This window comes from Macaca mulatta, chromosome 20 (genome assembly GCF_049350105.2).
Source record: "Macaca mulatta isolate MMU2019108-1 chromosome 20, T2T-MMU8v2.0, whole genome shotgun sequence".
NCBI lineage: Eukaryota > Metazoa > Chordata > Mammalia > Primates > Cercopithecidae > Macaca > Macaca mulatta.
In genome coordinates this window covers 12192686-12212509 of record NC_133425.1, presented here as the reverse complement: position 1 = coordinate 12212509, position 19824 = coordinate 12192686, and the positions used below count along the sequence as shown (strand labels likewise).

At 47.0% G+C, this 19824-nt stretch overlaps 1 protein-coding gene and 1 long non-coding RNA gene across 36 annotated transcripts in view; one reads left to right on the top strand and one right to left on the bottom strand.

Annotated features, from left to right (window-relative positions):
* CLEC16A (C-type lectin domain containing 16A) overlaps nucleotides 1-19824 on the bottom strand; it is a 238236-nt gene that overhangs the window by 122919 nt on the left and 95493 nt on the right. For all 35 annotated transcript variants that reach the window (XR_013412426.1, XR_013412421.1, XR_013412422.1 and 32 more), the window contains 5 exons: nucleotides 19355-19464; nucleotides 17664-17708; nucleotides 14425-14475; nucleotides 10179-10307; nucleotides 559-679 (listed from right to left, as the gene is read on the bottom strand). Coding sequence is in view for 23 of the 35 variants with exons in the window: in XM_077987249.1 (XP_077843375.1) it covers nucleotides 559-679; nucleotides 10179-10307; nucleotides 14425-14475; nucleotides 17664-17708; nucleotides 19355-19464 (456 nt within the window). In the remaining 12 variants the exon portion in view is untranslated. The remainder of the gene's footprint in view (nucleotides 1-558; nucleotides 680-10178; nucleotides 10308-14424; nucleotides 14476-17663; nucleotides 17709-19354; nucleotides 19465-19824) is intronic.
* Nucleotides 5650-8981, top strand: LOC144338386 (uncharacterized). The gene is made up of 2 exons (XR_013412443.1): nucleotides 5650-8253; nucleotides 8743-8981. It is a non-coding gene; the product is annotated as an uncharacterized LOC144338386 (long non-coding RNA).

The window sequence follows — 19824 nt, the reverse complement described above, 5'->3', positions numbered from 1 at the left end:
TTTATGCCCATTGTCTCCTTTAAAGGTCAGCCTCATGCTGCAGATGAGAACAATGAGGCACTACACAACAGAACAAGTAGCTCAAGGTTACGGGCTGAGCACATGGTTCTCCAGCCTCCAAAACCTTCATCCTTACCTAAACACAGGTGATTTGCTTTTTACAAGTTTCTTTCTTTAGCAGCAGAACCCTTTTATCATTGGAATCATACCGAAAATGCTTAATATATAAAACCAACCAAACTGATGCCACTATGTTTATAGGGAGGGCAGGAACCCTGGAGTTTGTTCACCCTTGCTTGAGCCCCCAGTTGCTCTGCAGATACTTTTTAGAGAACCAGCTGGTTGTGAAAGCAGAACCCTCAAACTGACCCCAGAGAACCCAGGGGCCTTTTCCTCAAAACCTGCATGGGACATGCACACCGCTGGCTCAAGGTCACAGCTCACAGTACAGAATGCAGGTTGCACACTGACCCTCCCAGTGGCATGTGAATCAGCAGAGTGGTGTCCCGTGTCCCATGTACCCCAGCCCCCTGCTGTGACTCAGAGCAGCCAACTCACTCAGATCCAGGACATCATCAGTCTTGATCAGGTCCTCCTCCCGGGTCAGCGGCAACTGTGTCTCCGGCTCCCCTCGCAATTGCAGTGACAGAGAACGCAGCATGAAGAATACCCGGATGGCCTGGACCAACAGTTCAGAGAGCAGAGAAGAGTGAGACTGCAGAGTCATTTTAGCGAGATGCCCTACATCAAGAAATGACACAACGACTCTCTATTAAAAAAAAAAAAAGAAAGAAGCACGATAAAGCCCACCTCTTTGGGTGTTGTGATCCTGGTACTTCCTTTTATAACAAAACAAACAAAAAAAAATTCAAAGGCGGAGTAACCTGTTTTCAGTTATCCACAGGTTCAGGTTTGGGTTACTTTACCTGAACTGAGCACCTATCATCTGCCAGGACCTTGTCCCCAAGTATCAGGTGACCTTCATAATAGCCCTGCCCAGCAGTCAGCCCCATTTCACACACCAGGCAACTGAGACCTAAGAAGGTGAAGTGACCTGCCCCAGGCCATGCTTCCAGCAAGGGCTAGACCCTAAGTCTGTCCCAACCAAACCAGCATGGGCTCTGGAAAACCCAATCACTCCAAAAGCATTTCAAGGTTCTACCTACTGAATATGGGGGTGGGGCAGACAGAAGAGGGTGAAATGAAATGCCTGTGGGCTGCAGGGCCTGAGACCGGAGGAAAATCCTACCCCCGGGTGAGTCTCTTCAACTCCGGGTCCCTTAGTCTTACAACAGTGAGTGTGCTGCAGTGACCTTGGTTCCGTGAATACCCCTCAGGCTTTCCCAGCCAGCAGAACAGGGGCAGAGACGATCCACCAGCACAGGGATTCCTGGCCCATGGAAGTGGTGTCTGGTCAGAATTGTGTGGCCACCAGGTACTTTCAAGGAGCAGAAACAAAGCAGAGTCCCAGCAGCCGGAGGAGTGTGTGCAGAAAGCAGCCTCCAGCCCCCAAACAGGCTTGCCCACCAGCCAGAGCCTGGAAGCAGAGGGGCAGTCCACAGAAGAGGCCACCTGCAAGCCTCTCCCCGTGATGCACAGCTGCTGGGCCTGACTGAGGGTGCAGTGCCCGATGGGGACAGCTCCAGAGTCAGACACTCGAGGTCTACATCAGATTCCCAGTTGCACTAGGTTGGGCAAGTCCAGTCCCCTGACTTCTGTGAGCTTCCTGTTCCTCATCTGTAAAATGGGCATGATAGCTCGCAGGCCTGCTAGGAGGTTCTGAGATAACGCAGGAGGGAAATCAGCCAGCACAGTAGGGTGGCGGGGACAAACCGCTGTCACCACTACAGAGCTGCAAAGGTGAATCCCAGTGCACCTTTGGGTCTTCTTGTTCATGGCTCGGAGGGCTGCAGTGTGGACCTAGGTGAGGGGAGGTGGCCTCTATACAGCAGTGGGCCTCCCAAAACTGGAAAGGGGCCAAATTACTGTCTGAAAAGAGGCGCACTCACACTGCCTCCTCATACCCCAGGCAACGAGGAGCTAGTCAGCCTGCCTGCTTACACCCAGTGCTGCTTTGGGCCCTAACCAGTGGGAGACTTTGGAACAATTTCCTAATGTTGAAACTGGAAGAGCAATCCTATCTCCTGGCCCTATGCTAAGGCAGCGCAGTCCTCTGTAAACTATAAACCACTGGAGAAAGATCAGCTCTTATGTTACAATGATGATGGTCGTGGTGGTAGCATTCGTATCTGACTGTTAACAGTTTTTAAAAGTACAGTCTTCGTAAAGACATCTGTAACAATCAGAAGAAAAAGAAGTGTAGTTCCATTAAAAAATTCAAAAGAACTTCTATTAAGCAACTATGGGGTGGCAAGAACTGTGGGCACCTTATTGTAACTTGAAGAGTTTATGGAGGAAGAAACAGAGCTGAGAGGGGCAGAGTTATTTCAGCTCACACATCTGCTAAGTGGCTGAGCTGGGTGTGAACTCAGGAACGTATGACACGTGTCACTTAACCAAGTGCACCAGGAAACTTAAACATCCAAGGCAGCCCAAGTACAGAAAGCCCAAGACGTGGGTGGTCACTTGAAATATTTGGCAGCTTGAGCTCTCAGATAAGGAGTCATTACCACGGAGTCATGACCACGAGGATGAGGAAGAAAGGAAAAGGCCCATGACATCCAGGTCCAAGTCAAGGAGACACTCATTTCTGTGCCCAAACCCCCGCTTCTCTCAGGGTTCTGAAGGCAAATAACTCACGCAGGACCAGAGCGGGCTGGCTGAGAAAACAGAAACATGTGGCTTTCTGCAGCCCATCACTCTGAAAAACTGTAACCTTCCAATAAATACTTTAAAAGTTCAGAATTTGGCTCCCAATATAGGCCAATATCTGCTTTTGCCCTGCAAACAACACATGGATAACAATCGTCATCATAAACATAAAATAGAATATAAAACACACACAGTCGGCTCTCTGTATCCACGGGTTCCATATCTGTGGATTCAACCAACTGTAGATCAAAAATACTAAAAAAAAAAAAAAAAGTTGCATCTGTACTCAACTTGTACAGATTTTTTTCCTTATTATTCCCTAATCAATACAGTATAACAAACTATTTACATAGCATTTACATTGTACTCTGTATTATAAGTAATCTAGAGACGATTTAAAGTCTACAGGAGAATGTGTATAGGTTATATGCAAACACTATGCTGTTTATATAAGGGACTTCAGCATCTGTGGATTTTGGTATCCTTGAGGGAGTCCTAGAACCAATTCCCCATGGATACCGAGGGACGACTGTACAATAAAATCCCTCAATGTTTTTCCTGGTTCCTGCCCCAACTCCTGAGAGAAGGAAGGACACATGAGAAGCCATGCCCATGAACGTGAGGAGGGGCGATTCCCACAGGGCAGGGAGCTCCACTCGAGGCAAAACCTGGGCTCCCGTTGGGGCAGGGCGGTTATAAGGGCCTGGTAGGCACACTGGGCAGCCCCACAACTCTGTGAATTCACAAAAGAAAGCTAAACTATGAGCTTAAGAGCCATAAAATTCACCCCACCACCCCCAAAACAATAACCACTCTCTGATTCCCCATGGCCTGCCGGGTACTACGCCAGCTGTACAGTGTCGTCTCATTCAAGCCTTTTAATGACCCTGTGTGGTTCCTATTTTACAGATGGGGAAACCAAACCCGAGCAATGACAGGCAGCCTGCCCCAGGTCACTCAGTGAATAACTGGATTCCAAGGTCTGTGTTCCTGCAACCACACTCCTTGACCTCCAAAAGATTTAAGGCTTGGGACCCGGGGTTTTATTGAGTGCTTTTCTTCGCTAAATAAAGATGCAAATTTAAAACTATTATTAAAAAGGAAAAAGAAATTATTATTCTTTCAGATTCTTCCATAGAATATCAGGAAAGACGGACCCAGGAAGAACAGGCTAGACTGTGAAAAGGATGACAGCTGACCAAGCTAAAATAGAAAGAGATGTCTCCAGTTTCTTTGCTTCAGTGAGTCTGGAAGCAAACTCTGGCAAACTCACAGTCTCCGGGGAATCAGTCCAATGAGCAGGGGAAGGTGGGTGGCTCTGTAGTTGGACACACTGTGGCTCAAGCTGGGGCTTGGTAATCGCATGAATTGCCCAGGCCAGGCTTATGCTCTGGAAATGGGGCACCCACCATGCAGGTACAACGGGATGGCACTGGTGATGTGCTGAGCCCAGGAGCTGGCCTGGAACAAAGGCTTGGTTTTCACCCTCCTGCTTCCTTGCTCATGTGCAAGCTGCCTAGTTTAGGCGACAGTCACTCAGGTTAGAAGCCCACTGAGGCCATGTAGCTGTGAAAGTCAGTCATTCTTAAAAGAGTGCCAAAGCAGTTTAATGTGGGCACAACCCATCGGGAAAGCAATTTGGCAATATGCAGATAGTCATGAAAAAAACACGTTCATACCCTTTGAACCAGAAATTCCACTTCTGGGAACTTATCCTAAAGAAATAATTCAAGAGAAAGAAAAACACTGTATTCATGAAGCTGCTCATTATAGTTTAGTTGAAAATAATGTAATACTGGAAGCAACCAAAATGTCTACTTGCAAGAAAATGCCAGATAAACCTTTATGAGGCCATAAGAAATCAGACTTATTTCAACTATGGCAACATGAAAACTTCTTGTGCTACGACGAAAAGAAAAAAAAGAAGGGATGAAAGCAAGACCATGGTACACTCTCTTTACAGACAAAGATAGGAGGAGCACAAAAGATGTCCAAGTACTGTTTGTTTAGGGTGATGAAATCATGGGAAATTCTTTTCCCTTTACTTTTGAAATTGTAGGCCGGGCGCGGTGGCTCAAGCCTGTAATCCCAGCACTTTGGGAGGCCGAGACGGGCGGATCACGAGGTCAGGAGATCGAGAGACGATCCCGGCTAACACGGTGAAACCCCGTCTCTACTAAAAAATACAAAAAACTAGCCGGGCGAGGTGGCGGGCGCCTGTAGTCCCAGCTACTCGGGAGGCTGAGGCAGGAGAATGGCGTAAACCCGGGAGGCGGAGCTTGCAGTGAGCTGAGATCCGGCCACTGCACTCCAGCCTGGGTGACAGAGCAAGACTCCGTCTCAAAAAAAAAAAAAAAAAAAGAAAAGAAATTGTAGGAGATGCTATTGTATTTTCTTTAATATGTAATACACATCGAAAAAGTAAAGCAAAATATTCTATTTCCTCAAGGCCAATAGTGATAAACACAAAAACTGCTTGTGGTTTTACAAAGGAACAGGGAAACAATCTGGGGACAAATAAAACCTCGTGCAAATACGGGTGTTTCATAGCCGCTTCCAAGATGACTATACACAGATGGCTAGTGGCTTAAACTTGGATTTTGATATTCACCAAAAAATCCTGTTCCTGACTCTCTTTTCTCTGGCATTAAGCTTCGGTAGATTTAGATCATGAAAGACCCTATTTCTTTCCCACCTTACATACCAGACTGCTCCATTTCTGTTCAGACAATGCTTCCTGAGCGCTTAATGTCTGCCAGGCCCTGGGCTTGTCACTTCGCAGCCACGCTCTTCTCTGGGCAACAGCTGAGAGGCAAGACCCATGAGGGACCTGAGGCTCCGGGAGGGTGAGTGACTCACTCAAGGTCATGCAGCTGGAGTTGGGATTTGACCCACGGTTGGTCTGACACCACAGTTTTCCTTCTTCACCGCTTCTCTCAGTTCCCCCTACATGTGGGGTGGGTCCAGCCTAAGCCTGAAGTTCTACTTGAATGTTCTCACTGGACCCCAATAGCTCCAGTGACCTTCATTTCAACATGAATTTCCCTTCTCAGCTGGCATGGCTCAGTGGCACCCTTGCTGTTTTGGTCTTATTTTATATTACTTGTTCACCATCTAGTCTTGCATCTTACTCAGAGCCTGATACCTAGAATATGTTCAACAATTATGTTGAAAGAAAGAGTAAGTGATGTGGTTTTTAAAATGCAAGAGGGGGCTGGGCATGGTGGCTCAAGCCTGTAATCCCAGCACTGTGGGAGACCAAGTCGGGTGGATCACCTGAGTTCAGGAGTTTGGGACCACCCTGGCCAAAAGACTGGGGACACTCAGTCTCTATTAAAAATACAAAAAAATTTTAAAAATCAGCTGGGCATGGTGGCTCATGCTACTCTAGAGGCGGAGGCAGGAGAATCACTTGAACCTGAGAGGTGCAGGTTGCAGTGAGTCGAGATCATGCCACTGCACTCTAGCATGGGTGACAGAGTGAGATGCATCTCAAAAAAAAAAAAAAAAAAAAGCAAGAGGGAAAACGGCGTTATGGTGAGATGCCTCCCAACAGCCTGCAAAGCGCTGCCACCATCCTCTCCTGTCGCTGCCCCTGCCTCTACCTCACTTACTATGCTCCTTGAACATGCCACCCTTGGTGGCATCTCAGGGACTGGACGTGTGCTGTTCCCTGTTTGGAAAGTGCCTCCTTTATCACTTTAACCTTCCTGGCTCCTCCTCATCCCCCAGGTTTCAGCTCAGATCACCTCTGCAGAGCAGCTCTTCGGATCACTCTGTCTGCAGGAGGACCGCTCCTCAGCCCCTGGCTACGGCATGCTTTCTTTCCTCCAGAGCTCTGACTGTGGGTTGGTACCAAACCTGCTATTCTCTTACTTGCTAATAAATTTTACCTCTCTAGGTAAAAAGAGCGGTCCAGAAGGCAGGGGCGTGTGCTCGCTCATTTCTTCACTCCCCAGGCTAACACAGTATTTGGCATATAGCAAGAATCTAGCAGCTCTTTGATGAATCTATGAATATTTAGGAGTGATTTGCCAGTAAGAATTGTTTGAACTTCCTTGACAAATCCTTAAGGAAAATAAAGGGTGGAGTTTCTGAAAAGGATCAGCCTCCTTTAAAAAGTCTACTTGGTGGAAAAAAAAAAAAAAAGAAAGAAAACCTTTGAATCCAAAGGGGTAGCTTGGAATGTTCTTTGGATACAAGCAAAAAACTTGAAACGAACCACATAAGCCCTCAATTGCTTGCTAAACCATGTAACTTCCTTTAGCTCAAATTCAAAGCACATTGGTGTGTTCTGATTTCTGAAGCAGGCTTGAGGAGCTAAGCTTCTGGATGATTCCAGATGGCTCCCTTGCAACAGGAACCGTAGTGAGACGAGTGGCCAAAGCTACCCTTCAGAAAGAAATTCTTAAAGTCACAAAGGAAGCTTTTCTAAAGTGGATGCCTTGGCTTTGAGGTAGCCTGGCCTCTTTTATATCATTCTGCTACCCAGGGACCCTGGGAGGACTTAAGAGTTGCTTTTGGAAACTGGTCAGACAGGCAAAGAGCCTCTAGGGAAGCTGAGATATTCCAGGTCTCTGTGCTTCAGCTAGCCACTTGGGCTGTGCATCCTGTCCAGGACAAGGGAGGTGGGCAGCACAGCCCTGGGAACCTGCAACTATGTGACATGTGAGGGGCAAAAAGACTATCAAGACCTGCCATTGGCTTGCTGCTGAGTCCTCACAATAACTCTGGAAAGGCAGGCACATTTTACCTGACAGATGAAGAGACAGTAGCTCAGAGTAGACAGGAAGCAACCTCCCTTCCACCACATGCCTGACAAACTCGCCCCTGCATTTCTCCCATCTCTCGCCTGTGTATCAGGACCATCCGCCCCAGCCCAGCAGGGCATAAGGTCATGAAACAGTGTTAAGAGGTGACAGCCAAGGCTCTCAAGGGGCTCCAAGGCCCCCGTGATCTGGCTCCTGCCAGCACCCCCATCCTCATCACATCCCACTGTGGGCTCCAGCTGCAATCACTGCCGTGGAAGTGCCAGAATGTCACCTGTCTCTGGGCCTGTGTCTCCCTATCTGGTGCCTGTCCCACTTCCTGCTCCAGGTGAGATTAGTGATCTGATCTAATGCTGCTTGAATAACGGCCTAAGCCACATGGTCTGCCACTGTCTCTTCCCACTTTGCCCTCCAGGCTCTCATTCCTTCAGGACTGGGGCTGTTTTTGATGTCCCAGTGTCCTGAGCAGAGCTAGCAGATCTGAAGAAGGCAGCGTGGGAAGCAGCAGGTCAGAATGCCTAAGAGTCTAGGTTCTGGGCGCCACATTGCCTGGGCTGACTCGTGGCTCAGCTACTCACTAGCTGGGTGACCTTGAGCAAATCACTGGACCTCTCCATGCATCAATTCCTTCCTCTGTGGGCAGGACGTGGTGGTTCATGCCTGTAATCCCAGCACTCTGAGGCTGAGATGGGTGGATCGCTTGAGTCCAGGAGTTCAAGACCAGCCTTGGCAACATGGCAAAACCCCACCTCTACAAAAAATACAAAAATTAGGTGAGTGTGGCGGCACACACCTGTAATCCCAACGACCCAGGAGGCTGAGGTAGGAGGACCTCTTGAACCCAGGGGGCAGAGTGTGCTGCAGTGAGCCAAGATGGCACCACTGCACTCCAACCTGGGTGACAGAGCAGGACCCTGTCTCAAAAAAAAAAAAAAAAAAAAAAAATTCTTCTTCTGTAAAATGGGGATAATAATAGTGCCAATCTCCTAGGATGGTTATAGAATTTAATGAGGAAATTCACCTAAAGAACGGATTTGAATTGATCTACTTCATAGCAGAGGCTGTATGTTCACAGAAGTGGTAAGAAAAATCCTGATGAACTGTGAACCAAAAGAAGGTAGAGTGTGGGTCGGGTGTGGTGGTACACGCCTGTAATTCCAGCACTTTGGGAGGCCAAGGCAGGAGGATGGCTTGAGGCCAGGAGTTCAAGACTAGCTTGGGTAACTTAGCAAGACTTCATCTCTATAAAACATTTGAAAATTAGCTAGGTGTGGTAGCTTATGCATGTAGTTCCAGCTACTGACGCTGAGGTGGGAGGATGGCTGGAGACCAGGAGTTCGAGGCTGCAGTGAGCTACAATAGCATCACTGCACTCCAGGCTGGATCACAGCTCACTGCAGCCTCAAAAAAAAAAAAAAAAAAAAGAAAGAAAAAAAGAAAGGCAAAGTGGAATCCAGAGCAGCAGTGCTCAGCGTTCACTCCTCTGGACAGGAGGGATCTCCCAGGCGGGGCCTTCTTGGCACAGGATGCTGTAGCCCCGGCTGGGGGTGAGCATGTCAGCATCACGAAGCAACACATACACATCTGTCAGAACCGGTCCTCCAGTGAAAGCTGATGCCAGGACATCCAGTGCAAACGCTGCCACCCACAAACAGAATCGTGCGCCTGGCTGGGAGCACATGGAAGGAAGACGTCAGCGGCCCGGACGGGTGGGTCCTGCGGTGAGGTTTGTGGGTTTGGTCAGACAGTTGGAAATGTGGATTGACTCAAGACACATGGGTCCCACTTCCTCTGCACCCCCAGGCCTCCGAGGTAGAATCACCAGCTGCGGGGAGGAAGGTTCAGACTCCTCGTGTCTGAGGTGCAAATGACAGGTCATTCCTGCTTTGCAAAATCCAAAAGTGAAACACCTCTGTCACACATGAATAAACTCAGACAATACAGGCTGACAGGGGGAGCTGCGTGCAATGAATTCCTCTAAACTATCCACAAATATTCATGTCTCCAGGGAATGATTTTCTAGGGAAAAGGTGATGGTGCTTTCTAAGAAAGAAACTCTGATCTTACCCGGGAGATAAAATACCATGAACACCCTTGTGGAGACTGCTTCCTAGAGTGCCTGCTTCGGAAAAAAAGGGCTGATAACAGAAGCACACGCTGCAGCTGGTTCTGAGAACTAATCTTTTCACGCATATCTCTCCTGCAGGCTGGCGAGATTCACATTCCATTTGACTGTGGCCCAAGAGCAGGTAGATGCCTTAACATCGCACTGTCTCTGAGGGTCCTGAGACCGCTGAGCTAAGATTTCACACCAACCTCACCCTCCACGGTTCACAGAAACCTGGCCCCACTGGCTTCCACTCCTGAGCTCAGGGCTTGAGTCTGTCTGCACTGGTGAAGGCTACCTCTCTGCAGCCAACATTGGGTGCCAGATGCAACGGAATGCTAAACCCCACTTTCCAAAGGGCAACATGCTTTGGAAAGTCATGCCTGGGGGCAAGTGTGAACTCTCTATCTGCGTCTAAGCTGTGTTGAGGGCAAGCTCCTGACTTTGACAAAGACGCCCTTTCCTCCCTGGTCTGGGAGTGTTTCTAGAGAACAGTGGCCCAGGAGATGACAGGTCCTGCGCTCACTCACCCGCCGGGTCTTCTCCACATCGCCACACGGCAGCCGCTTCACAAAATCAATGCCTGTCAGCGGTGTGCCTGTTGGGGGCAGCAGGATGGAGGCATCCATCATGAGATATTCCACGTTCATGGGCTTCATCTAGAAGAGACATTACAGGAAACCTCAAAGCAGGCCCCTTACTTGGGAGGAAGAAGAGGCCTGGGAAGGTTACACAGGCCTCTCACCTTTACCTGCATTTAGTAAATGTAAATGAGTGATCTAAACCCTGGATTTAGATTGAAGTAAAGCACAGAGGCAGCCAGATAAGGGAGCAATATGCCTTTTGGTTTTCTAAACTGGTGATTTTTCCTTTAATTGAAACAGCAGCTCAGACTCTTGAGAAGCTGCATCCTTGCTGCGAAAAGCTCGTTCCTCCTCACATTCCCTCTCCACCTCAGCAGGGACAGGGATTCTCAGCAGGAGGCCAGGTATGCTTTACCCCTGTGGGTGCAAGCCCATCTGCCACCTGCCTTCTCCTCGCTGTCCTTCCAGTGATGATAACAGCTGTGCGATGGCAGCTTCTGTTTAACAAGAGCTGATTCCGCGGCACGCTGTGACCTAAAGGCTTTTGAGGAGCTGCTTCCCACTTTGCTGATGAGGGAACAGAGTCTCAGAGAAGCAGAAAAATGGATCCAAGGTCACTCAGCTGGTGGGTGGCAGAACCAAGACATGAGCCCAGGCCTGTCTTGCTCCAGGGCCTCTGTGATTCTCACCCTAGGACCAATGTTTCCCCTTCCTTCCTTGTCCCCTTCACATCTTACCTGGGATAATATAACATAATCATTTTTGGAGCATCTACTAACTACCAGGCACGTGCTGGGGTCATCTCCTGCTGGACGGCAGGTGCTGGTGGCTCATCATGAAAGGGACACTGAGCTCAGAGGAGGAAAGGCACATGCCCACGGCCACTGGGCCAGAGCTGACTGCCTCTTTCCACACCACCTCTGCGAAGCCTTCTTTGATGACTAAGACACAGGGTGACATCCCCTACCTGCCACCCCTCCCAGATCTCTGCTGCATCAGTAGTAGTAATCAATGCACACGTGTTGCTGAACACTAACACTTCATTTCCCTGGCTTCACAGAGGAAGGATAAGCTTTCTGCAGAATTCGTTTTCCTCTTTCAAACATGACAAACTTTCCTTGTGTCTTCTCTTTTCAGAAAGTGGGCTTCAAACATACCGCTTTCTCCCTCCTGCTAGGTAAAGCTGACTACACAGGGCAGGGATGTAGTGACAGCCCAGCGGCCCAGATACCTGGTGCTATGGTTTGAACGCATCCCAAAAAGTTCATGTATTGGAAACTTAATCCCCAGTGTGACAGTGCTGAGAGGTAGGGCCTAACAAGATGGGATTAGGTCTCATGAATGGAGTAAGGTCATTATTGCAGGTGTGGCTCCATGATGGTGACAGTGAGTTTGTTTTAAGAGCGAGTTCTGTTCTCTCTTTCTCTGTGTCTTGCCCTTCCACCTTCCACCATGGGATGATGTGGCAAGAAGGCCCATCCGCCTTCCACCATGGGTAATGTGGCAAGAAGGCCCTCGTCAAATACTGGCACCTTGATATTGGACTTCCCGGCCTCCAGAACTATAAGAAATTTCTTTTCTTTATAAATTAGTCTGTGGTATTCTGTTATAGCTGCAGAAAACAGACTGAGACACCTGGTGAACAGGCCACGGGGCCAAGGAGCCACTTGGTGCATGCTGCTTGCCTTTTTCTTTTGGACACTTTGAGTACTTTCCTCCAGAAGCCCGAGGTCCCCCACTCCAAATCCTCTATCCCAGCAAGGGTGGCAGCTCCATTCCCCTCTACTCCTGCTGCCCCCTACAACCTTCCCAATGAACCCCTCAAGCCTGCTGGGGGCAGAGCTAGGCCATCACTTCACTGAACCTTTTGCATTAAACCAGAGGCAGTAAGGGAAATGAAGGGTCACAAGTCATGGCCTGACTTTGGTACAGTGGCCGGCCTCCGAGGGCCTGTCCCTACCCCCTTCCACTCAGAAGCTGCATTCCTGAAGGCTGAGGACTGATTTTCAGATACAGAGAGAGGGTGTAGCACCTTTGTATTTCTCTGGAATGCCAGGCATTGTATAGGACACACAATACATGCTTGATTAAAACAAACCATCAATCAAACAAATAAAACCTTGGAAGTTCCCCATGGTGGGAGGGGGAGGAAGCATTTGTTGTGTATGGACCCATGAGGATTTGTTGTTGTGTATGGACCCATGAGGCCTCTTGCTGGCTATTTCATATACAGCCTGGGCAGCTCCGAAGTAGGGATCCCCCACCTTATGGATTAAAAAAAAAAAAAAATCGCCAGGCGAGGTGGCTCACACCTGTAATCCCAGCACTTTGGGAGGTCGAGGCGGAGGGATCACGAGGTCAGGGGTTCGAGACCAGCCTGGCCAACATGGTGAAATCCCGTCTACTAAAAATGCAAAAATTAGTTGGGCGTGGTAGTGGGCGCCTGTAATCCCAGCTACTTGGGAGGCTGAGGCAGGAGAATTGCTTGAACCCAGGAGGCGGAGGTTGCAGGGAGCTGAGATCGCGCTACTGCACTCCAGCCTGGGTGACAGAGCAAGACTCTGTCTCAAAAAAAGAAAAAGAAAAACAAACAAACAAAAAAATCAGAATTTAAGCAATGCACTCAAGGCTGCATTGTCAAAAACAGACACTGAGCAGGGGTTTAAGAGCCCAAGCTCTCCCACGTGGTTAAGTGCCATAGGAGCCTGACATTTCCAAACAGGAAACCAAACTGTAAGGAATGACATTGCAGGGGGATGTCTCAGCAGTAAGAGGAAATGGCAAACGACAAATGAATCCCTTCCACTCTAAGGAATGGTCTGAAGGGTGGAAGACTGAGTCACTCTTGAAGGGGCTGGGAGGGGCTGTGGATGCACAGCCCACGGACACCTTTCCCTTGAAAAGGCTTCATGGAGGCCTCAGACACACAGTGACAAAGGACGTGGTGAGGGCCCGGCTGTCCAGATTCCCGGGGAACAGGCTGTGAAGCCAAGGAGCCAATTAGTGCACGCTGCCTTTTTCTTTTTGACACTTAAAACACTTAGGTTTATTATAAACTTCCCAAATCACACACGCTTTGGTGGGTAATATTCACAAGAAGGATAATTTATCATGTACTTAATGGAGTACCTAGCCAAGGGCAGGTGCCGGGATACAAAGACAAATGCACAAAGCAGCGAAAGCTGGGATCTTCTGAACCTATGGCTTCCTGTGATTCTGCCTGCCGGAGGAGGAAGGAATCCCGTGTGCTGGCACTGCAGACTGGAGGAAGAGCTGCATGCTGGAACATTCCAGGAGAGCAGCAAACAGAGAGGCAGAGATATAATACATGGAGAAGGACAGGGGATGCGGGGGTGGGCTGTCCTCTTCCGGAAGCCTGGCTCCGCCACTCACCGGCCAGGCAGACTTGGGTACATCACTAGACCTCTCTGACTCAGTTTCCTCATTGGCAAGTGATATGGTTTGGCTCTGTGTCCCCACCCAAATCTCCCCCTGAATGGTGAGACACGTGGGAATTCCCACGTGTCAAGGGCGGAACCATGTGGCGGTAACTGAATCATGGCGGCAGTTTTCCTTATACAGTTCTCATGATAGTGAGTGAGTTCTCATGAGATCTGATGGTTTTCTAAGTGTCTGGCATTTTTTCTCCTTGCATTCATTCTCTCTCCTGTCACCCTGTGAAGAGGTGCCTTCCACCATGATCGTAAGTTTCCTGAGGCCTCCGCAGCAATGTGGAACTGTAAGTCAATTAAACCTCTTTTCTTTATAAATTACCCAGTCTTGGGTATTTCTGCATAACAGTATGAGAAAAGACTAATTCAGCAAGAAAGGGACAATGGCAGTAGCTATTACCGTTGGTTGGTGTGAGGATGAAGAGTTATAATCTGTACAGCATGCTATATACATCCAGCACAGAGTAAGTCCACAAAAAAATGATACTGCCCCCCAAATTACTATTCATAGCAGATAATCGTCCTGACTCATTGGATACCTCCCATCTTAGACGGAACAAATATAATCTGAAATTAACAGTGCTGGGGATCACAAGACACCACTCTAAATCTGCTTCCCCATCAATCTGCTATTTGGTCAGAAAGCCCTAAGTCAAAAAACCCCGTCTGGGATGGGCAGGGTGAGCTTGGCAGGGACACAGGCGCATGCCAGCCCAAGTGTCTCCCAGTCCCTCACTTACTGTCATGCTCCTGTACTCATCTTCAAACATGTCCAAAAAAATGTCTTCTCCCTAAAAAGAAAGGAAAGGAGGGAAGAGGAGATTATTCATATTTTTTTCCATAAACAACAGAGTATTATAAACTCTAGTTTGTGGCTTTAGAGGCCATCTGTTTCTCATTAGTGAGTTCTCGTAAATCACCAGGAAGTAAAATGCACACGTGAACACAAACACACATGCTCAAATGACAGACCAAATATCAAATTGCACTACTCAAAATTTTCTCCTTCCTAAGTATATGGAGTTAGGATTCTTCTGTCAAAGCAGTTAATTAAAAAACAACAACAAAAATACTACTATGTAGGATTAAAATATAGAAAAGACTAATATTTCAAGTGTTTAACATCATCTATTTATCAAGAATGGTTGGAGAAATGGACAATCCCGTTTAAGTTACCATATTAAAGATACGAGGCTCCACACCTCTGGGAGGAGGAGTATAATTAAATAAATTTAACATTACAATTGCATGGCTTGTTCCATTTGTTTTTGAGGAGTGCTTTCGGGGTTATGTCATTCCTCAGGGTCATGACTGCCTGGGAGCGCCCCTTCAGAACAGCATGGTGGGCACAAACTTGGCTCTGAGACACATAACCAAATCCAGTTTTACACCTCTTGCCTCCTTGTTCCACTGCAAGAATGGCATGTCTGTCTGGGGTACTGTGAAGACGAAATGAGTTAATGCACATGAAATGCAAGGAAGCACAGAGCCTGTCACTCAGTTGGGGCTGGGTCAGTGTGAGCACTCACTGTCATGATAATCTCTACTGGACAATGAGCCTTAGAACTGCTGCATCTCTCTCACAGGTTCTGAACGAGACACACACACACACACACACACACCTCCCCCCCACACTTGGGGTGGGAAAGGGAATAGATCCTTTTTCGTTTTTTTCAGTTGTCAGAACTACAACTAAATTTGAATATTCTTGTGTGATATAACTATCAACACCAGAAAAGACAATTCCTGAAAACATCTAAAAGCTGCTGAGAAATTATACTTAGGGTATAATAAATATTATGGGATAAAAGTAAGAAAAATCTGGGTTGGGAGAAGGGATCCAGAAATTAAACAAAGCTCTCCTTTTGTTAATAAAGAATAACCCTCTGGGAAAATGCCTACCTATATATCTTTCTGTTTTTGCAATCCAAAAGCTTTCCAGGGGACATAAACTTAGGGCAGTTATACTGGAAAGAGGTTCAAAGATGACTAATGCAACTCTGAGGTTTCTGCTTTCTTGTGGGCTTTGCTAGTGGGGGTGTATCCTCACTTGGAAGCCAAGTGTGGTTTCGGATGTTCTAAGGGGAAAGTGGGATTTCCTCCTTAGTGTGTAGGGGCCCACCACGGTGCCACCCTTGTCTGGGTATGTCCACTGCTGCAGTTGGATGGGGTCATCCGAGCCTGGCAAGGCTGATCTCCAAATTATGTAACCTCATTTTATCTCAACAAACACTGGCAATAATGTAGTGGCTTAAAACGATTCCTGCAAAAAACCAGCAGCTTAAAGAGGGCTCAAAAAACGAAACTACAGGGGACAGCAAGGAAATGGCAGTGTTGCCATCTTCCCCCTGTAAGAGGATCTTCAGCAGCCACGTGCAGAGACCTGATCCAGAGGCCAGCAAACTAGAAAATGACTATTTGACCCATGGATTAATCCACCATGGCTGACGAGTGATGAGCCTTGCCTGAAAGACACATGAGGCTGGCAAGGCCTGAGTGTTTCTGCTCCCTGCCGCGCCCCCCAAATTCGTATGTTTAAATTCGAATTCCCAAGGTAATGGGATTAGTAGGTAGGGCCTTTGGGAGGTGATGAGGTCATCCAGTAAGATGGTGCCATTTATGAGAAAGTGAGCCTTCACTAGATACTGAATCTGCCTTGATCTTGGACTTCCCAGCCTCCAAAACTGACAGAAATAAATATCCTTTTTTTTTGAGGACTCTCGCTCTGTCACCCAGGCTGGAGTGCAGTGACGTGATCTCAGCTCACTGCAAGCTCCGTCTCCCGGGTTCACGCCATTCTCCCACCTCAGCCTCCAGAGGAGCTGGGACTACAGGCATCCGTCACTATGCTAGGCTAATTTTTTTTTGTATTTTTCAGTAGAGACAGAGTTTCACCATATTAGCAAAAATGGTCTCAATCTCCTGACCTCATGATCTGCCTGCCTTGGCCTCCCAAAGTCCTGGGATTGATTACAGGCGTGAGCCACTGTGCCCAGCCCAGAAGTAAATTTCTATTGTTTATAAGCTACCCAGTTTATGGTGCTGAATGGACTAAAATCAAATCCTTAAAAGCGAAAACAAAACCATGGCAATTAGAATTTTTTTTTTTTTTTTGAAATGGAGTTTTCACTCTTGTTGCCCAGGATGGAGGGCAATGGCGCTATCTTGGCTCACAGCAATCTCTGCCTCCCGGGTTCAAGCAATTCTCCTGCCTCAGCCTCCCAAGTACCTGGGATTACAGGCATGTGCCACCATGCCTGATTAATTTTGTATTTTTAGTAGAGACGAGGTTTCTCCATGTTGGCCAGGCTGGTCTCAAACTCCCGACCTCAGGTGATCCACCCGCCTTGGCCTCCAAAAGTGCTGGGATTACAGGCATAAGCCACCATGCCTGGCTGCAATTAGATATTTATAAAACCACCTGGAACCTGAAGACAAAGCTCTGCAAATTTTTCAGATACTGAAAGTCACTGTGGCACTTTACAAAATCTCAATAAACTTAATAAAGGTTTAGAAGCCTCTATAAGGTTTCTTAGCACATATGTATAAAAATAATATACATGTATATAGTTCATAAATTCATAGGTAATTCGTAAGTAATTTTATATATGTAAGCATATGTAACTCACGAACATAAGCACATCATATATATATAATTTACTTATGTGTGTTTATATGTATGTAGTTCATAATTTACATATAATTATTCCCAAACAACCAAATCCATGTATTACTGAGAAACAAATTGTCATATACTGGGGCTGAGTCCTCAAAAATTTTACTGATAAGACAGCATGGGCAGAAAAAAGTTTAGGTATTGCTGCTCTAGGGACTATGAAATTGAGCATTTTTATTCAGTAATTATAGGCATAAAAAATAACTGAAGACATATAACGTTTATCTGCATAGAACCAGACACCACTTCTGCTGCTTCTACAAGACACACCATGCTGCTGTCCATCTGTGCTCTGTCAATTACCTTATAAAAATGTCGTACAAGGTGAACACTTTCTTCTCTCGCACCCTGTTAAAAGACAAGGAAGGTGTGAAGGAGGCAGGTCTCATCTAGGCGAGCAAGTCAGGCAAACTACAAATTCTAAAACATGAGTACGTATAAAACGGATCTGGACTAATAACCTTAATGCATAAAATGTTTTCTTTTGTTTTTTTTTCCTTTTTTTGAGATGAAGTCTCACTCTGTTGCCCAGGCTGGAGTGCAATGGCATGATCCTGGCTCAGTGCAATCTCCGCCTCCCAGGTTCAAGCGATTCTCCTACCTCAACCTCCTGAGTAGCTGGGATTACAGGTGCCTGCCACCCCACCTGGCTAATTTTTGTATTTTCAGTAGAGATGTGGTTTCACCACATTGGCCAGGCTGGTCTCTAACTCCTGACCTCAGGTGATCTGCCCGCCTCGGCTTCCCAAAGTGCCGGGACTAGAGGCATGAGCTACCATGCCTGGCCTATAAAATAGTTCTTAATGAGAGAGAGAGGAAAGGAGACAGAGCTCAAAATGAAAATGCGAAAGGATAGGTAATTTGATTGTAATGACATGAGAAGCTGTTAATATACAGTTAATCAGGGGAAAACGGTTACAAATATGGCCATTATGACTCCTTTTTTATTTTACTTTTTCAATACAGTCTCAAACTGTGGCCCAGACTGCAGTGCGGTGGTACAATCATACTCACTGCAGTGTCAAAATCCTGGGTTCAAGCAATCTCCCAGCCTCAGCTACCTGAGTAGCTGGGGCTACAGGCATGTCCTGGCTAACTGTTTTTGTTTTTGTAGAGACAGGGTCTCACTTATGTCCAAGCTAGTCTCAAATTCTTGGCCTTGAGTGATCCTCTCATCTCAGCTTTCCAAAATGTTGGAATTACATGCATGAGCCACTGCACCTAGCCCAACTACATTTGTATAAGACAAAAAGTTCATTTATAAGGGGGTGTGTGTGTGTGTGTATACAAACATATACATACTTATAAATGAATTTTCATTTACATATATGTAAATAGATGTTTCATTTACATATATTCACATGTTTACATATTTATATATTATATACGTAAATATATACATAGTGTATATTTACATATTGTATATGTAAATATATTCCTTTATGTAATTATTTGCTTATATAATACTTAAATATATTTACATATATAATATGTGTGTGTGTGTCTACATAGACACAGCCAAAGTGTCAACTATAGTTGTTACTTTTACCTCTTTGTACTTCCTAAATTTTCTAAAATAAACATAGAAAATAAGAGGAGGTACCATAAACGCTACTGAAAATTTAATGTATATTTTAAGCACAAAAACCATAATCAATGTGTGTATATGTGTTAGTGTGTTTGTATGTGCTTAAAACTTTTGTAACACCAAAGAAAAAATTCAGAAATCCTGAGGACAAATACAGAACCAAATAAGTGCAGCAGGAACCACTAAAACTCAATTAAGTAGACTCTTCAGCGAGTCTCAGCCGAAAGGAAGTCCCTGCTGAATAAGTAGGTTGGAGTGGGGTCTCAAGAGAGCAGCCCCTGCTGCTTCTAGCTGGTGACCGATGACACCACAGGCCAGGGCTCCTATCTGGATGCCAGCACCTTCCCTTCCATCCTCCTGTCCCTCTCCCTTGGCCCACAGGAAGGAGGAGGGGAGAGGGCGTCACCTCCAGGCAGGCCAGGTGCACGTCCTTCATGATGCAGCCGGCACTCGTCAGGACTTGCTGCTTCAGAAGTAGGCAGCTCAGCTCCAGCGTCGCCAGCCGGATCTTCCCATCTGCAGAGCAAACCAGGGTGAGCCTTGCACACCCAGGGAGCGGCGCCCTTAAGCCCAAGGCTCCTGCCTACCCACGTTGAGGTTAGCAGGTCAGATGATAGACCAACTGCTCATGGCTCCCAACATCCAGTGGGGACACAGAGGGAACCCCCCATGCCAAAGCCATTCCCAATCAGTTAGAATTCAATGTTCTCCATCAAAACTACCTACACCAAATACTTCCCTGAAGTCCCTTTACTGGCAGGGTGCAGGAAAAAGAGGGTGACTAAACACTGTTGAGGCCTAGAGAGTGGCCCTGCACTCCCACTTTCCTTTAGAGAGCCGCCAGTCCCACTCTGGGTCATGTGATTTGGGTGGAGC